At 43.3% G+C, this 17,121-nt stretch overlaps 2 protein-coding genes across 10 annotated transcripts in view; both read left to right on the forward strand.

Moving 5' to 3' along the window:
• Nucleotides 1-6,406, forward strand: part of LOC132591321 (SLAM family member 9-like) — a 15,188-nt gene extending 8,782 nt beyond the window's left edge. For 2 of the 4 annotated variants that reach the window (XM_060269460.1, XM_060269461.1), the window contains exon 4: nt 1,150-3,547. In XM_060269460.1, the coding sequence (XP_060125443.1) occupies nt 1,150-1,319 (170 nt within the window). In that variant the 3' untranslated portion in view covers nt 1,320-3,547. The other 2 variants (XR_009556907.1, XM_060269462.1) reach the window with 2 other exon arrangements.
• Nucleotides 6,407-11,171: 4,765 nt separating this feature from the next.
• The window catches only part of LOC132591353 (SLAM family member 5-like), a 34,495-nt gene continuing 28,545 nt past the window's right edge, over nt 11,172-17,121 (forward strand). For 3 of the 6 annotated variants that reach the window (XM_060269723.1, XM_060269722.1, XM_060269721.1), the window contains exons 1-3: nt 11,172-11,413; nt 13,554-13,904; nt 14,497-14,796. In XM_060269723.1, coding sequence (XP_060125706.1) covers nt 11,284-11,413; nt 13,554-13,904; nt 14,497-14,796 — 781 coding nt within the window. In that variant the 5' untranslated portion in view covers nt 11,172-11,283. The other 3 variants (XM_060269724.1, XM_060269725.1, XM_060269726.1) reach the window with 3 other exon arrangements.

The raw sequence follows: 17,121 nt of genomic DNA on the forward strand, positions 1-17,121 counted from the left end.
TAGCTTTCCATTTAGATTGGTAGGTGTCTAATAAGGTTAAGGGTGCCAACCCGACCGGCAAGAAAATAAGCTTTAACCAATAATGGATCTTCAATATCCATATCTGAGCACTGACAGGGATTTGTCCAACCTCCAAACGGACCGCTATGTTAGATACACAAGGGGGGATCCCTAGAAGACAACGAAAAACTTAGTCTGAAATGCCTCTAAGAGAGTAAGGTTTTTAAAGCTGCAGATCTGGGATCCATATAACAATTGTGCTAGTATTTTTGCAGCAAAGACCTGGGAGGCTGCCGGTATGTGTTGGCCCCCTTTCCCGTAGAAAAATCTTATTAGCGCTTTGGTAGATCTTTCTGCATTTGCAATCGTATTTTTAATCTGCTAGCGCCAAGAGCCCCTTTCCTGGAAGGTTATACCCAGGTATTTAAAGGATGCTACCTGTTCTATTGAGCGAAAACCTCATTCCTGTCCAAAATCCTGGATCTTTTCCAACACCTTCGGTAGAGACTTTTTGGGGTCCTCTACCGTAACCACAAGGTCATCTGCAAATGCTTTTAATTTATATGTTTTATTTCCTACCATTATTCCTCTAATAGTTTCATCTGATCTTATCTTTCTCACCAGCTGGGAGAGTTTTCTTAACCAGTTCCCCTTTGGTGAATCTTTCAGCTAAAACTCCAACATACATGTTTTTGATTTTTTGCCCCGCAATATTATTCTTATTCCTCTATATCTGTTTTTAAATCTGCAAATCTTAATCTATTTGCAATTTGTAATTATTCAATAAACCATTTCCATTCCTTAATAAAAGTTTGTTGTCTTGATTTCTAATTCTTCCGCCGGAACTCTCATCGGAACTTCTTCTTCCCATTTTTGGACATATATCTTTCTTGCAGCTGTAGCTGCATACATAAATAAGTTTCTGTATTGCTTAGGTAGCTCTGATCCCATCAGATAAGTGGAGACTTTGAAGAAGCTGTTTGTGCACAGCTCTAGCTGAGACCTTTGTTCCTGCAACATTGGTGCTCCACCAATGAGCTGTGGTTTCTCCCTTCAGAGCACGTATTGCCCAAGATTTTGGTGGTCTTCCAATATCTTACACCTTTTAAAATCAACAGCACAACCCTATTATTTTTCCTGTCGTTACAGGTGACTGTCAACTCACATTTGTGGTGGAACTTTTGAGGTGGAGTATTCTCATTTTCTTCGTAATTTTGCTCCTCTTGGCTGGATTTGGGATAAAGACCTGGAAGACAAGAAGGACGATGCCCACCAACGAAGGTAGGAAACTTTTAGTAAGAGCAGAAGGAAAGTCTTGAGGGAACAGACCAAAGCATCCATTAATATGACCATCTTGCCTCCCACAGCTTATCTCTGTGAAACTTGAGTCCCTTTCAGTGGGAGTTTAGGGTTCCTATGCATGGTTCTGTATCTGTCGGAGACCAGGCTGAGGAGTACAGCTCTGATGAGGAATAGTGGGAGCCTACCCCTCCCCCTACCCCTCCCCCTGCTCCTGACCAGGATTCTGGAGCTGCCCAGGAACAGTGGAGCAGTATAGATTTGGAACAGTGGTTTGCAGAGGGGCATAGTTCTGAAGACAAAAGTTAGGAAGAACTGGGGGTTGAACAGCAAAGTGAAGAACAGATGGGAAAGAGCTAACAGACTCTTTCTCGCTGGAAAGTGTTCAGCCTATCAGTCCAAGATCACATAGAGCAGATAAGATGGCTACAGAAAAAGCACGATGGTTGCGAGATCAGGTTGTAAGACAGAAGTGACTAGGGGGGAAGTGGGTGGAATCCTTAACTGGGAACACCTTCATCTGAGAATGGAAGCTTTGTTCTTTTGCTGTGATCATTAAAGACTCTTTAAATGGTAAGGGACTCTTTTCTCTTTGTCCTGCTTATCTACGGCCAAAGGGGGGGGGGAGGAAGCCGAGTCCCCAGAGCCTGACAGTACCCTTAGAAGCAAGTGTTGGTGACCCCATGGAGTAAATGTCTTACCTTCCCCTCTGCAGCTGCCTCCATGGTGGCAACAGAGGAGGCATTTCTTGAGCCTCAGTACTCAGAGGTTGTAAAGAGGAGCCCCCCGGAAGGCAATGATGAGCAGGTGAGAACTTCTTGCAGAATAGAATGGTGGGGGTGATGGAAATTGAGCTGGTGATGGAGATGGTTGTGGCAATCACAGTGGTGGTGGAGATATGAGCCTGTTCATAAGACCCCCTTTAAGCCCTTACCATCTTCACTATTGGAAGGGAAATATTTACACTCCACTTCTATGTGCCTGTTCTGCATTAAAACACTTGAGCATGTTTTGCTGTACTTTTCATATGATAGGCCGTACACTCATTATAAATGGCACCCATTTTAATTAATCTTTTGGGCAGATCTGAGCTAGATCTAGAAACATTTTAAAAAGTTTCAGGAGAATGCGTTGTAAACCTCATAAGGAAAAATCACATTGCTGAAAGAAGAAGGAGGAAATGCTATTTTCAGAAGTGTGATTAAGGAAACGGTGTTTCCGTGGGCTCTTGTTTCCGTCATGGTGTTCCATTGCACCAGAAGCGCTTTAGTCATGCTGGCCACACGACCCAGGAAGCTGTCTGTGGACAAACACCGGCTCCCTTGGCCTGAAAGCGAGATTAGCGCCGCAACCCCATAGTTGCCTTTGACTGGACTTAACCATCCAGGGGTCCTTTACCTTTTTACTGACACCACAAATGAATCTATCCCCAATTTTTCACCCCAACCATTCCCTTGGCTTTCCTCATCTGACTAGTTTCTTCATCATCATCTGTTCGTGTTTGATTCCCCAAAGGGTTTTGCCTTTACAGTCCAACTTGCATCAGTTTAGCCATTATCAAATATGAGAAGTTCCCTGGGGTAAGAGAGTTGCTATATTTATCTGCCTCTCCCCTTCCCTGAACATTAAAACATAAGTTTCTGGCTTCCTCCTTCAATGCCCCCCCCCCGCCCCAAATTAATTTTCTTATGTATTAAGTTTTTAGCAAGCCTTTGATGACACGCCAGAAAAATAGCAGTCCCACAGTCCCCATAATAGTCCCACATAGAAGAGGGTCTTGAGACTTCTGCCAGTACATGTGGCAACCATCTTTGGCCTTTCCTCTATACATGCAAACTTTTTGCTCCTTACATGGGCAGCCCTACATAGGGAAGTTTTTTCTTTCTTACTTACTGTTTATTGCTTTATTGTGTTTTTATATATGTTGGAAGCCACTCAGAGTGACTGCGGCAACCCAGTCAGACAAACAGGGTATAAAGAGTAAAATGATGATGATGATGTTGAAATAGGACATCCTTACAGTATTTTCATCGGAGAAATGTTGGGATTCCAAGTCTTACGGTAAGTAGGTCCTGTGCCTCTTCCACCCTCTAGTGGCAGACTGTCATCACAGTGGGGCCACAGACCAGGGCAGCTTCATATAGAGAAAGGCACATGCAAAAAATTTAACACGGACGTACTGCTTCCTTTCCAATCAGTGCATGGCCTGTAACTTCTTGCTGAAACCCTCCAACTTTTCATCCCACTTTTGTTGCATTACAGAGTTGCCCCTCTAGATGGCAGTGACGTGATAACATTGTGGAAGCACCACCGAGTATCTAGCGGGAAAGATGGCAACCCAGAGATGTATTGCTGTGATCTCTCTATCCATGGAGGACTCTTGGTACTCAGCTACACAGCAGCAAATAAAATGTTTTAAGTGTGTTTTACCTGCAATATACAATGCGATGCTAGATGGCAATGGTGAGTCTTAAGGTTTCCTGGGCTTTGAAGACACTCGAACTCAGGACGCAAAGGAGAAACATGCTAAGAGGAAGGCACGCTTGGCAAATCCACACCGTGACCAACTCCCGCCCGGAAACCAATGTCCCCACTGTGGAAGGAAGTGTGGATCCAGAACTGGCCTCCACAGTCACTTACGGACTCATTGTTAAAACCATGTTTATGGAAGACAGTCTTACTTGGCTACAAGTAATCGCCAAAGAAGAAGTATGTAAAACTGAATGTCTTTTTTAAAACCGCTTTTAAAAAATGCATTTTCAGAACATTATATGTGTGTAGATTCCACCTAGGTGTCTATGTTGGCATCTATCTGCCTTGAGAGAAAATGAAGTGTTCCTCTGGGGATGAAGCCGAACCACTGTGTTTGCAGCACCAAAGTGACCTCCCTGTGGGGCAAGCCTGACCCCCCTCTTGGTCTTGCTGATGTGGCCCAAAGGAAAGCAGAGCAATAAATTTGGCAACATACTGGCTGCAGGAGTTGCCAGAAGGAGGTGTACAGGGCACCACCCAACCGTCTTAGGGACTCCACTCCGCTCAGTATAGGCTTTATTCCTTACGTTTTTCTTGTCCTGAAGATCTCCTGGCATAAAATAAATAATATATCAGTCTCTGCCAAGTCTGAACTCCAAAGGGAAACATGACCACTCGGCAGAGATTAGAGGTTGCCTCCATCTTGTTCAGTATCGTATGCACTGGAAATGGAAGCGGGGGCGGAATTGTGGAAATGTTAAATTTGCAGCATGTTATGCTTTGAAAGAAAATTTCATGGAAATGATTTTATAAATGGTATCTGACGCTGAGTAAGCTAGCAAGAATGTACAGATCAGTCAGGTATGTGCTGGAAATGTTAAGAGACAGGAGGTGTTTTTTACCATATGTGGTGGGCATATAAAGTGGCAAAGGGTTTCTGTGAGATTATTTATTATAGTGAGGTAAAAAAAATAAATGCTTAAGGTGACACTCCCCTCCCTCCCAAAAAAAACCTGAAGTATTTCTTTTAGGGATAATGGGATGAACTTATTATTGTATTCAAGAGGACTTTATGTGCAGGACATACAGTACCTCCTAAAGAAGAGTGGCAGTTAAAACGGATGGAATATGCCCAATAGGCAAATTTGACTATGAAAACTGGTGATCAAGAAGAGGCAGATTTTAAGGAGGAGTTGAAACCTTTTGTTGAATATCTAAAGAATTATTGTAAACATGTAAAATCACAGGTAGGATTTGAATGCAGAGCAGCAACTTGTTGGAGTGTGGAAAAGTTAAAGTGTAAGATATCTGTAAAGGTAAAGGTAAAGGGGCCCCTGACCATCAGGTCCAGTCGTGTCCGACTCTGGGGTTGCGGCGCTCATCTCGCTCTATAGGCCGAGGGAGCAGGCGGTTGTCCGCAGACAGCTTCTGGGTCATGTGGCCAGCATGATAAAGCTGCTTCTGGCGAACCAGAGCAGCGCACGGAAACGCCGTTTACCTTCCCGCCGGAGCGGTCCCTATTTATCTACTTGCACTTTGATGTAATGAGCAGCAATTTTAGAAATTACGGGGGGAAACCATGGAGGGGAAGTGAAATGAATGTGTATCCGGAAAGTATGGATCCATTTGTAAACTGTTGGAATTCAGAAACAAAACTAAAAAAAGTATTGTCCACCCTGACCGGCTGCTGCTTTCCAGGGTTTCCTATGGATTTGTTGAGGTTCCTTTAATTGCTGTTAAGGAATATCCTCCTTCGCTTCGCTGCAAGGAAGCTCTGCCAGATTGATACTGAGCTCTGTGCCATCTGTATGCTGTGAGTTGTCCTTGCATTGCATTTGAAGCCTGTGCCTGCTATTAGTGACATAGCCTGTATAGAGTGTATTTTGTGAAACTGCCTGAATGCTTTGGGCCTGTCGGTAAAGGACTGAACTGACTGAAGAGTTGGAGTCGGACTGAATTTCGTCCAGCACAAAACTGGACTGCTACGAACCTACACGCTGGGGGAGCTGCACACTGCATTTTGCATTCAGGAGCTGCTGCCACCTGGTGGCTATAGCATAAAAATGCATTATTTTGGAGAAACAAAATAAAAAAAAATCCTTCCAGTAGCACCTTAGAGACCAACTAAGTTTGTTATGAGCTTTCGTGTGCATGCACACTTCTTCAGATTATTTTGGAGAGGAGGGTTGTTATTGTTGTTTTAAAAGTCTTTATTTGATTTTTAAAATACAAATTTATAACAAAATCTATTGCAAACCCATATAAAGAGATTACTCTAAAGCGCAAGACTCCCCCACCACCACCACCACCACCATGGGTCCTAAAGTCAACATTTACAACTGCATATCAATCTGTTATCCATGTTTTTATATATCTGAATTATCCATAGTCTTTGTTACCTTACAAGTGAGATTAAAATCCTGCTCATGCTTTCATCTGCTTACAATGGTCACCTAAATAAATTGTGAATCTTTCCCATTCTTTTTTTTAAAGTTCTTGTGCTCTTGGTTCCTGAGCTTTCCAGTTTAACCATTTCCGCATAGTCCATCAACTTGGTTTGCCATTCTTCCCTAGTCTTTCCCTCTCTGGGCTAGAGGAGGATTTTTTAACAGGGTTCCTTCTGTGGCAGCACTGCACTTGGGATCAGGTGCTGGAGCCAACACTGGAAGAAGTTTCACTTCCAAAAGATCCTTCACAGGCTTTTCCACCCACTGAACAGATCACAGGCGCACATGCTGCCTCTGGTACACATGCACAAGTGTGGGAGGGTGTGCTCATAGCTCAGTTGGCAAAGCAGGAGACTCCTAATCCCAGGATCGTGGGTTCAAGCTCCACATTGGGTGAAAGATTCTGGCCTTGCAGGGGGTTGGACTAGATTACCCTCGTGGTCCCTTCCCACTCTACAACTCTATTATTCTAGGTTGATATTTTTCTTTTTAGCTCTGGATCTTTCCCCGCGAAAACCCGCTCTTTAAAGCTCAGTCAGAACAAACATCGGTCCCTGGAAGACCTGGATTGACATTTGCTCTGATTCAGCTTCAGGGAGTGGGTTTTCATAGGGGGGAATGCTTGGGCAGGGATAGAAATGCTTTAAAAGGTGTGGATCTCTGGAAAGAGCAGGGCAAAGCGTAGGTGTGGATAAGCTCTAAGTGAACATCACATGTGAATCACTTTTTTGTGTTTCACCTACGGATGCAGCAGAGGTCTGAGAGGGGATGGCTGGTTTTTGGATTTTAGGGGCAGGGAAACAGCTTCTCTCTCTGTGTGTGTGTGTGTGTGTGTGTGTGTGTGTGAGAGAGAGAGAGAGAGAGAGAGAGAGAGAGAGAGAGAGAGATGACTGCTTCCTAAGAGGCCCGAGTGCGGCCTGATACCTGCAGCCTGATTTGAATGCCTGCCTGCTCCACCCTCCTTAGTCTTTTTGCAAAGTGTAAACAGAGGCGGCTACACTTGCGGGCAAATTTCTCCCACCCACCAGCTGTCCTTTGTTTGATGCTGTACTGGCTGGAAACTTGCACATGTGTTTCTCATCTTTTAGCTGCCCAGATGAAAAGCATTAGCACCCTATTGTGGGTTTCTGAATTTTTAAAATAGAGCTACCTTGAGCGCCCCCTTCATGGATCAATGCCTTGTCGTGGCGAAGGGGCTTGAATAACTCAGAGAAGCTATGAGCTATGCCATGCAGGGCCACCCAAGATGGACAGGTCATAGTGGAGAGTTTTAACTAAACGTGATCCACCTGGAGAAGGAACTGGCAAGCCACTCCAGTATCCCTGCCAAGAAAACTCCATGGACAAAGACAACAGGCATATAAAAGTTATGACGCTGGAAGATGAGCCCCTCAGGTCGGAAGGCGTCCAACATGCTACTGAGGAAGAGCGGAGGACAAGTACAAGTAGATTCAGAGCTGATGAAGCGGCTGGGCCAAAGCCGAAAGGACGCTCAGTTGCGGATATGCCTGGAAGCGAAAGGAAAGTCCGATGCTGTAAAGAAAAATATTGCATAGGAACCTGGAATGTAAGAACCATGAGTGGAGGTAAGCTGGATGTGGTCAAAAATGAGATGACAAGAATAAATATCGACATCCTGGGCATCAGTGAACTAAAATGGAAGGGAATGGGCGAATTCAGTTCGGGTGACTATCATATCTACTACTGTGGGCAAGAATCCTGTAGCAGAAATGGAGTGGCCCTCATAGTCAACAAAAGAGTGGCAAAAGCTGTAATGGGATGCAATCTCAAAAATGACAGAATGATCTCGATACGAATCCAAGGCAGACCTTTTAACATCACAGTAATCCAAGTTTATGCACCAACTACCGTTGCTGAAGAAAGTGAAATTGACCAATTCTATGAAGACCTACAACAACTTCTACAAATGACACCAAAGAAGGATGTTCTTCTCATTACAGGGGATTTGAATGCTAATGTAGGGAATCAAGAGATAAAAGGAACAACTGGCAAGTTTGGCCTTGGAGTTCAAAATGAAGCAGGGCAAAGGCTAATAGAATTCTGTCAAGAGAACAAGCTGGTCATCACAAACACTCTCTTCCAACAACACAAGAGACGACTCTACACATGGATATCACCAAATGGGCAGCATCGAAATCAGATTGATTATATTCTCTGCAGCCAAAGATGGAGAAGCTCTATACAGTCAGCAAAAACAAGACCTGGAGCTGACTGTAACTCAGATCATCAGCTTCTTATAGCAAAATTCCAGCTTAAACTGAAGAAAGTAGGAAAAACCACTGGGCCAGTAAGATACAATCTGAATCAAATCCCTTATGAATACACAGTGGAAGTGAGGAACAGGTTTAAGGATTTAGATTTGGTGGACAGAGTGCCTGAAGAACTATGGATGGAGGCTCGTAACATTATACAGGAGGCAGCAACGAAAACCATCCCAAGGAAAAGGAAATGCAAGAAAGCAAAATGGCTATCCAACGAGGCCTTACAAATAGCGGAGGAGAGGAGGCAAGCAAAATGCAAGGGAGATAGGGAAAGATACAGGAAACTGAATGCAGATTTCCAAAAAACAGCAAGGAGAGACAAGAGGGTCTTCTTAAATGAGCAATGCAAAGAAATAGAGGAAAACAATAGAATGGGGAAAACCAGAGATCTGTTCAAGAAAATTGGAGATATGAAAGGAACATTTCGTACAAAGATTACCATAATCAAGGACAAAAGTGGAATGGACCTAACAGAAGCAGAAGACATCAAGAAGAGGTGGCAAGAATACACAGAGGAATTATACCAGAAAGATATGGAGGTCTCATACACCCCAGGTAGTGTGGTTGCTGACCTTGAGCCAGACATCTTGGAGAGTGAAGTCAAATGGGCCTTAGAAAGCACTGCTAATAACAAGGCCAGTGGAAGTGATGATATTCCAGCTGAACTATTTAAAATTTTAAAAGATGATGCTGTTAAGGTGCTACACCCAATATGCCAGCAAGTTTGGAAAACTCAGCAATGGCCAGAGGATTGGAGAAGATCAGTCTACATCCCAATTCCAAAGAAGGGCAGTGCCAAAGAATGCTCCAACTACCGCACAATTGCGCTCATTTCACACGCTAGCAAGGTTATGCTTAAAATTCTACAAGGCAGGCTTAGGCAGTATGTGGACCGAGAACTCCCAGAAGTGCAAGCTGGATTTCGAAAGGGCAGAGGAGCCAGAGACCAAATAGCAAACATGCGCTGGATTATGGAGAAAGCTAGAGAGTTCCAGAAAAACGTCTACTTCTGCTTCATTGACTATGCAAAAGCCTTTGACTGTGTCGACCACAGCAAACTATGGCAAGTTCTTAAAGAAATGGGAGTGCCTGATCACCTCATCTGTCTCCTGAGAAATCTCTATGTAGGGCAAGAAGCTACAGTTAGAACTGGATATGGAACAACTGATTGGTTCAAAATTGGGAAAGGAGTACGACAAGGTTGTATATTGTCTCCCTGCTTATTTAACTTATATGCAGAATTCATCATGCGAAAGGCTGGACTAGATGAATCCCAAGCCGGAATTAAGATTGCCGGAAGAAATATCAACAACCTCAGATATGCAGATGACACAACCTTGATGGCAGAAAGCGAGGAGGAATTAAAGAACCGTTTAATGAGGGTGAAAGAGGAGAGCGCAAAATATGGTCTGAAGCTCAACATCAAAAAAACCAAGATCATGGCCACTGGTCCCATCACCTCCTGGCAAATGGAAGGGGAAGAAATGGAGACAGTGAGAGATTTTACTTTCTTGGGCTCCTTGATCACTGCAGATGGTGACAGCAGTCACGAAATTAAAAGACGCCTGCTTCTTGGGAGAAAAGCAATGACAAACCTAGACAGCATCTTAAAAAGCAGAGACATCACTTTGCCAACAAAGGTCCGTATAGTTAAAGCTATGGTTTTCCCAGTAGTGATGTATGGAAGTGAGAGCTGGACCATAAAGAAGGCTGATCGTCGAAGAATTGATGCTTTTGAATTATGGTGCTGGAGGAGACTTTTGAGAGTCCCATGGACTGCTAGAAGATCAAACCTATCCATTCTTAAGGAAATCAGCCCTGAGTGCTCCTTGGAAGGACAGATCGTGAAGCTGAGGCTCCAATACTTTGGCCACCTCATGAGAAGAGAAGAATCCTTGGAAAAGACCCTGATGTTGGGAAAGATTGAGGGCACTAGGAGAAGGGGACGACAGAGGACAAGATGGTTGGACAGTGTTCTCGAAGCTACGAACATGAGTTTGACCAAACTGCGGGAGGCAGTGCAAGACAGGAGTGCCTGGCGTGCTATGGTCCATGGAGTCACGAAGAGTCGGACACGACTAAACGACTAAACAACAACAACAACAACACCTTGAGCGCAGAGATAGATGCTAAGGTTGTGCAACAGATTCAGCCAAGGGAAGCAGCTTGGGTGGCTCTAAAAGTGGATGAGACAAAATCATGGAGCAGAAGGTTCTCAGTGGCTGCCAGCCACAAGGTTTACGTTCTCCCTCTGCTGTTGGAGGCAGGGTGCCTCTGAATACAGGTCCTCCTGGTGGCCAGAAGAGAGGCAAATCAGGCTGGAGAATGAATGTGAATTTGGCCCTTGCAAACCAGGGAGTTTATCTACACACAAAGCAGGTCTGGGAATGGGTGTGAAATGCAGAGAGGGTCATGGGGACTGGGGAAAATGCATTTTTCTCCATCTCTGGTGAAGACAGAGGGCAGGAACTCCAAGAGTCTTGGAGGGAGATACCTCTCATTCTGGCACTAGAGCTGGACTGTTGGGGTCTCTCCCAAATCTTACAATTCCATGATTCTTTGTATTGGCAGACTCTGCTAAGGAGGAGGTCTTAGCAGCTGGAGGTCGGGGCTGGCTGCCAGCGCTAGTTTGTAACCACTCCTCTCATCTCCATAAACACCCCCACCTTCCTCTTTTAGGCACACAGAGACAGGAGAAGCTGCTCAATTTTTCTCTTTCTAAAAATGCTCAATATCCCATCACTTCGTACAGCTTTCAGTCCCATCTTCTGAATGGATTTACGATGAACGACCCACGTCTGTGTATCTTAAAGAGGAATCCTCCACGCAGCCGGCAAAGAGGGGCTGCGAATGGCTCCAAAAGAAGCCTGGAGCTCTTTCTTCAGACTCTGTCTTTGCTTTCTTCTCTCACTGGTAAGTCCTCCAAGGCTTGATAAGGTGATATGCGGGTGTTTTTGCAGGAAAAGACGTTCGTGTAGAAGGGCTCTCTGTCTGCTGAAGCGGCCTCACAATGCCGCCATGGTTCTGTTCTGGGAATATCTAAAATAAGCTACAATACGAGCAGAGCGTAAACAACAGAGGAGATGAAGCCAGGAGACTCGCCGTGCTGTAAAGGATGGATGCAGAGGCCGCCGTCTATTAAATCGTTTGAAACGGTACGACTTCCTTCTCAAGCAAGTGCATTTTAGGGTTGGAATACAGTGAGATACCTCGGTTTTCTTCCTCTCAGAATGGAGGTGGAGGGATTGAATCTTCTTTGCAGGAAATTTCATTTCCGTTTTAGCCGGGGAAAGCTGGTCCCGCAAGCGATTCTTCAAAGACTCCGTCCTGGGTTAATTCTTGAAGGCAAATATCTGGCTGCTTTGTGTTCAAAAAGGCAGGTTGCAATGATGCTTCTGCAGTCTGACAAAGCACCTTTCAGAATTGAATAAGGATATCCAATGCACTCTGAGTGGGTCTCCTCTTGCACTTGAACGAAAAGCTGCAGTTAGTGCAGGAAGCTGCTGCATAATTATTGGTGTGAGTGAGACCTTGACCCCATTTAACACATCTCCTCAGAGATCTGCATTGGCTGGCGGTCTGTTGCAGGGCTAAATTTAAGGCATTACTACTGGTACAAAAAGCCCTCAACAGCTGACCACTTGATTTGAACCCATATATGCTCTGGAATTGGCACTGCTTACAAGTGCCACATAATATTCATTTCACACCTGCATGAAATCAGTCTTTTATTGTAGCAGCCCCTGCACATTGGAACTCCTTGCCTCCTAAATGCGCTCTTTGTGGCGCCTGCTTAAAACCTTTCCGTCCAGGCAATTCTAACCAGACATACAGAATTTGTGCTTTAATCGAGGGCATGTGCTTTAATCGAGGGCAGGGGCTCCCAGGATTCAGAAACCTTTTTTATTGTTGTTGTCTTTTTATCCACAGAGACATACAAAGAGCATAACTTAAAAGCTTGAGTAAAGGTCAGTTCCTGAAATTATTAGACAAGCAGAAATCACAAAAGATATTGTGCAATATTATGTTTTAATGTTAATAATGTGTTTTAATCATTGTGTAGGAATGAAATACAGAGAATCATAACAAGTCACCCTGGGACCTTAGAGTGAAGGGTGTACAGTAAATTACAATTAATTAATCAATCAATTAAACTATAATGAGTTCCACAAAGTCACAGACCGAGATGGTGGCATTACATCGCTCACTCTTCTGTTCATATATATTGCAGAATTAAACTATTCTAATCCAAAACGTACCCTCTGTTTAGCCCTCCCAGGCAATTTCAATTTATTGATCACCCTTTCAATTGAAGCTGTCTCCTCAACCATTTAATATACCAGTATTCTGGTGTAGCTTCTTCTAAATCCTCCAAAAACAGATAGTTCTTCACTTTGCCTTCCTTTAAAAGTTGACTGATCAACACTTTACTTCTCATATTTTTATTGCTGTTTGAGAAACTGCATAACACAATCCATTTCTATATATTGATTATTTATATTCTCAGTTTCATGAAATACTACATTCCAGAAATCTTTTTAAAACTGCTATTAGCTTAAGTCTTTGTTTTAATTATATCTTGAAGTTTTAAAACACCTGTTTTTAAGTTTTGTCCTTTTTGGCAGGTTGTTTGTTTGTTTAATTCAGGCATGTCCAACAGGTAGATAGTGATCTATGGGTAGATAGTGCCCTCCTAAAAAATGGGGCTTTCCTCCTCTGTAAAATAGCTTACAACATTGCCTGCACCCAAAAAAACAGGGCTTTCCTCTTCCCTAAAAAAAGCTTAACAACTTAACCCCCAAAAGGGGGTAGATCACTGCCAGTTTTTAACTCTGTGAGTAGATCACAGTCTATTGGGAGTTGGCCAGCCCTGGTTTAATTTAAAATCAAGTGGTTTATACATTTTGTTATGTAAAAATAACAAATAAATCCACACATTAAAAGCAAAGCTTTAAATCAATGATTCTGACAGACTTTTCCATCCATTGTCCCTTTCTTTGACTTTGTTTCTCCCTTTTCCTCCCTTCTTTTCCACCTCCCTGAACTTTTTAAGGTACTGCAAGTTTCAGAGTGCAGAATCCTCACCAGGAGAGGGAGAGGCTGAATGGGATCCTGGGAGGCTCTGTGTTGCTCCCTGTAAGTATTCCCCCCGAGAAAACACTGAAAAAGATTGAGTGGGATTTCCAGGGGAGAAATGGTTCGGGAATTCAGCTGGCTGAATTGATGGAAGGAAAACTGCAGAGGCTCAATCCAAGGGACAGGTTTGGTTCAAGATTGGAGATGGCCAATGAGACCACCCTGAGGATCAAAGACTTGGAAATGGATGACAGTGGGAAATATTCCATTAAAGTGAGGTTTATTTCTGCACAGTATGAAGATTACACCTTCCACCTCTCTGTGTATGGTAAGTAGTTCTTTATTCACCTGTGTCTATTTATTGTGCAATAGAGCCTGGAAAAGGAGCCAGTCTTTTTCTCATTCAGCAGTGTTGTTGCTGGGCAGTCGCTGACACCCGTGGTGGGCACAGATAACAATAACAATAATAAGAATAATGAATTAAATAATTAATAATGATTAAATAAATAATAACAATAATATTATAATAATTTATTCCCAGCCACTTTGGGCGGCTCCAAACAGAATATTAAAAACACGCTAAAACATTAAAAGCTTACCCAAAACAGAGCTACCTTCACATGTCTTCTAAAAGTCAGATAGTTGTTCATTTCCTTGACATTTGATGGGGGGGCACGTTCCAAAGGGTGGGCGCCACTACCGAGAAGGCCCTCTGCCTGGTTCCCTGTAACTTCGCTTCTCGCAGTGAGGGAACCGCCAGAAGACCCTTGGAGCTGAACCTCAGTGTCTGGGCTAAATGATGGGGGTGGAGATGCTCCTTCAGGTTTACAAGGCTGAGGCCGTTTAGGGCTTTAAAGGTCAGCAGCAACACTTTGAATTGTGCTGGGAAACGCATGAGCTTTTTATCTGTTTTTCCACAGAACCAGTCCCAGAACCAAAAATCCTCTCCCAAATTGTCTCCAACAGCCCAGATGGCTGTAACGTGACCCTGCAGTGTCAGGTGGCTGAAAAGGGGGAAATCAACATCTCCTGGGAAAGAGGGGACGCCTTGAGAGACTTCGGAGATGGTTCAAAGTCATACCACCTCTCTGGCAATGGCAAGGATCTCCACTTGTTCTGGAAGCTCAACTCCTCAGATCCCAACATCACCTGCCTGGTCACCAATCCAGCTGATCAGAAAAGCATCTCCTTCAACTTGCAGCACATCTGCCAAACTGAAGGTGAGCAACTCTCCATTTTATTTAGAAAACTGCAGAAACCACTTAATTAAAAAACCATTAAGTTAATCTTTAAAAGCGACTAAAGCACTGTGTAAGCTGAGCAGTTATTTGCCCTCCTCCCCTTCCTCATTATGCATCAGCTGGGTAGTAGACTGGGGTGTAACACTTTCCTTCCGTGTTAATTTCAAAATTAGCCTTAACGAAATGGAAAGATTTTAAATTTTTCAAATGGAAATCTGGAGAGATTCATGAACCGGTGCAAACTTAGGAATCAGTCCTCATAACTAGCTTTCAAAATTCTAACAGAGTTCTAACAAACAAATCAATAAACCTACAATTGGATTCAAGAAGGCCACAAAGAACTGAGAAGGAGGTGGAAGCCGAGGTCAGTTGGGGACGATGGCACGATTCCTGCCGAAAGCCAAGAGGTGGAGTTCAGGGTGTTGTCTTATCCGTTTCTTCTCTCTCTCTCTTTATGCTAGTGGTTTACAAAGGAATCTAGAATATTCATTAAAACATACTTTTAAAAGCAGCCCTCAAAAGCAAGTTACATAAAATTTTCAGATAAAACTAAAACCAGTACAGTAGTGCCTTGAATCTCAAATGCCTTGGCTCCCGAACGATCGAAACCAGGAAGTGAATGTTCCTGTTTTTGAACGATTTTTGGAACCTGAACATCCAACGCGACTTCTGTGGCTTCTGATTGGCTACAGGAGCTTCAGAAGCCGCACTTTGGTTTCCGAAAGTTTTGGATGTCAAATGGACTTCCGGAACGGATTCTGTTCAACTTCCAAGGTACGACTGTAATTTTAAAACAATCATTGTTACTAAAATTGCATGTTAGAAAGTGCATTCTCTGGTGATTTAAAATTATCTGGCAACTTTAACAAGAACACCAGGACCTACCTACCTACCTTCCGCCCTGCCTTCCTTCCTTCCTTCCTTCCTTCCTTTTTACCTTACAACATTTTCCCATATTCCCCCCCACCCAAAAATATGGACAGGTGGTCCAGTATCTCTCCGTTTAAGCCTTGTGGACATTTTTTAACAGAGAAACTTGTGGGAAAAGAATCCCCTCTCCAGCTGCATTTTATCATCCGAAAATTGCAGCTTTCACAAGCTTCAAAAGCTATAACAGACACTTTAAACACAGGGCTCTTTGTCTGCACCGTAATTTATGTGGCTCTTCTCATCCAGATAACGGCATTATAGTTAAAAGCACATTTATAACAGTGGTTATCTGAAAGTCTCCCTGGATACGTATATATTAAACCCAGAGTTTGGTTTCCCCGGCTAAAAAGCAGTTAAAGTTTGTGCCAACTACTTTCTGATCCCAGTCTTCAGAGAGCTTTTACTATGGCTCGGCTTCAAACAATACCTACCGCATACTTGGCTGGCAGATTTGCCATAATTCTAGTAGAGGACCACCTGTGCCCTTGCCCCATGAGAACTAAAGAGGACCTTATACATTACCTTCTTAGCTGTCCTCTTTACTCGAGCTTTAGAGGTGGGATTCTGCAAATCATACCCAATTCAATAAATAACCCCGAAGATCGCATAAAATTTTTATTAGTTGATGCCAACCCACAGATTTCCCACGTGGTAGTGGTCTATGTGATTAAGGCCATGAAAGCTAGGGAAACATTTTTGGCTGCCAAGGAAAAGATCCCTTTAACGTCTCCATAATTCATTTTTGTTGTACCTTCTTTTTGTTTTGTGGGATGAGGTCACTGCTGGGGCTGCATGCAATGAATTTTAATATTGTTGTGTAGATATTTGTGTAAAGGCTTGGTCTTCACAATAAATTTTATTGTTGTTCTATTAAATCCAGAGATAGTGTAGCCCAACAAGCTAGCTGTGGGACAGATTTCCCTACAAAGTCCAAAACATTCAACTTCTTTTCCACTTCACAGACTCAGCTGTGTTTTTGTCTCCAAGTCTAAAATGCATTGGGACTAACCATTATTTGAGCTTGCTTTCTCAGAGCAGAAAGAAGGTCGTTCATTGGCAGCCATCAAGCCAACATCTGGCATGAGAAAACATTTGGGGATTACGACATATGGGTTTTCTTTCCATGGAAAACAGCAGCTTTGGCAATGAATTGAGTTCTCTAACAATGAAAGGATTTCACAGCCGTTCGAGCACTCTCAGCACATCTTATAAACCACATAATAGTAGTAGTAGTAATAATAATAATCTCCAAGTACATATAATAATGAGAAAGCAGCAAGGACAGAAATAGGAACCAGGTGAAGTGATCAGGAATAGACGACCACTGGGTGAAACTATTTTACCCCGCAATATACTATTTATTCCTCTATATCT

This window comes from Zootoca vivipara, chromosome 17 (genome assembly GCF_963506605.1).
Source record: "Zootoca vivipara chromosome 17, rZooViv1.1, whole genome shotgun sequence".
Taxonomy (NCBI): domain Eukaryota; kingdom Metazoa; phylum Chordata; class Lepidosauria; order Squamata; family Lacertidae; genus Zootoca; species Zootoca vivipara.